The sequence below is a fragment of the Frankliniella occidentalis genome, unplaced genomic scaffold (assembly GCF_000697945.3).
Source record: "Frankliniella occidentalis isolate FOCC.00 unplaced genomic scaffold, Focc_3.1 Scaffold186, whole genome shotgun sequence".
In the NCBI taxonomy this organism is placed as follows: Eukaryota; Metazoa; Arthropoda; class Insecta; order Thysanoptera; family Thripidae; genus Frankliniella; species Frankliniella occidentalis.
The window spans coordinates 289,101-290,758 of record NW_026267312.1 but is presented as its reverse complement, the minus strand read 5'-3'; the positions used below and the strand labels follow the sequence as shown (position 1 = coordinate 290,758).

At 53.7% G+C, this 1,658-nt stretch overlaps 2 protein-coding genes across 3 annotated transcripts in view; both read right to left on the bottom strand.

The window, feature by feature from the left end:
- Positions 1 to 1,658, bottom strand: part of LOC113214797 (nucleolysin TIAR-like) — a 291,722-nt gene that overhangs the window by 28,412 nt on the left and 261,652 nt on the right. The gene's annotated exons all lie outside the window — the stretch shown is intronic.
- Positions 7 to 1,305, bottom strand: LOC113211436 (uncharacterized). Its single transcript, XM_052272093.1, has 2 exons — positions 878 to 1,305; positions 7 to 238 (listed from the first exon to the last, which is right to left on the bottom strand). The coding sequence occupies exons 1-2, from the start codon at positions 1,262 to 1,264 to the stop codon at positions 194 to 196; spliced, it is 432 nt and encodes a 143-aa protein (XP_052128053.1). The 5' UTR covers positions 1,265 to 1,305; the 3' UTR covers positions 7 to 193.

The window sequence follows — 1,658 nt, the reverse complement described above, 5'->3', positions numbered from 1 at the left end:
ATATTTTGCGTAGTTGGGTGTACACACATTTGGACATGCCAAAGGTATGGCTGCATTTACATATACATATATTTATATATTATCTGTATGTACACGGGGTATGATGACGATCCAACCGTTGAACCTTTGTTTTGGCAGTTGTACACACCGGTCACAATCGTGGAGGTGGGTCCCAAAGAAGCTCCTCTCCTCTTCAAACCAGAAGACTCGGCGTCAGCCAGTCCTCCTCGGCTGAGAGCTGCTGCAACACACAATAAGACCATCGTTAGGTGAGGGCTGACAGATGTGCGGGCTGACAGATGAAGACTGAAGGGTACAACTACTCTAAATCCTCGCTGTCCAGCAAGGTGAGCGGACGAGTCCCAACACAGGACGACGTAGGACAGCTTCCCACCGGATGCCTTTTGGTCCACGGGGTAACTGTATGTGGTCAATGAACCCACGAACGTTGGGCCCTTCACAACCATTCGGAGTTACCAGGCAGACCAGACAGTGACCAGGAGGCTGACGCAAGGCGTCCCGTTCCGGGGGTGTGGTGTGAGGACTTCCACGAGTTTTTGTGGAATATTTTCTAAGGGAGGTTTCTTATTCAATTTTCGAAAGCATCATCCAATTCCACGTAAAATTCCGGATTAAATTGGCCTAGGGGTCTGAACAAAAGCTTCTTTGAGAACATGCAAAATGCAAGTCTTTTTTGTCTTGTTATTTGTACTCCAAACCCTATCACATGTAGGCTTGTTTGATCGGGAATATTACGGTAAATCCGATGGATCGAGAATTTAATCAGAGGGCTCACTTAAAAAAAATATTCTACAAAAACTGAAGTACGCTCACGCGTCATCAACTAGTTTTCAGTGCTCCCAGGATGGGGCCTCACCTGGTAGCCGGCTTGCATTGCCGGAAAGGCCATGATGCCCGCTGGCTGCTGCAGCGCTGCGGCGCTGGCCTGGGCGGCTGCCATCTGCCCGGCGGCGGGCATGGCCGGCTGGGCGGGCAGCCCCTGCCAGGTGGTGGGCATCTGCAGGCTCGCCATGCCCATGTAGCCCGCCTGCTGGTAGCCGCCGTACTGGCCGAAGGGCGAGGCGGAGTAGCCCGTCTGCTGCATGAACTGGCTGGCCTGCATCTGCGCCGCGGCCGCGTTGGTGGCGGCTGCGGCGGCCGGGTACGACGCCGTCTGCGGGTACCAGTAGCCCATCTGCTGGCCGTAGGTGTAGGGGTACTGCGTGCTCGCCATAGCCTGCGGAACAAGGGAGATGGTCCTCATTGAAGCTTGTACGTGCAAGTGTCAGAATATCGCACACTTATAGGAGTGTGAATGCCCACTCGAACACTTAAGCGAGGAAAGGCGTGCATTTCACTTTGAAATGAGTTCACTTGGTCCTCCGTGTGTGCGAAAGGCGTCCACACACCTGCAAGTGTGTGCAATTCTCTTGGTTTCTGGTGCAGCTGGGCAGCCGTGTACCAAAACTAACCCCTGGAGTTTTCATTTCGGGGATGCGGCTCTCGCCCCCTTCTCTCCTATTCATGGTGGGAAACTGACTTAGCTGATGGCTTTGAATACCCTGCCGGCTGCCCGGACCTGGGCCAGCCTGGAGTGGATTAGGCAAATACATATTCACAGGACTTAAACTGCTAGAGCGAGAGAGAAGGGGCGGCGG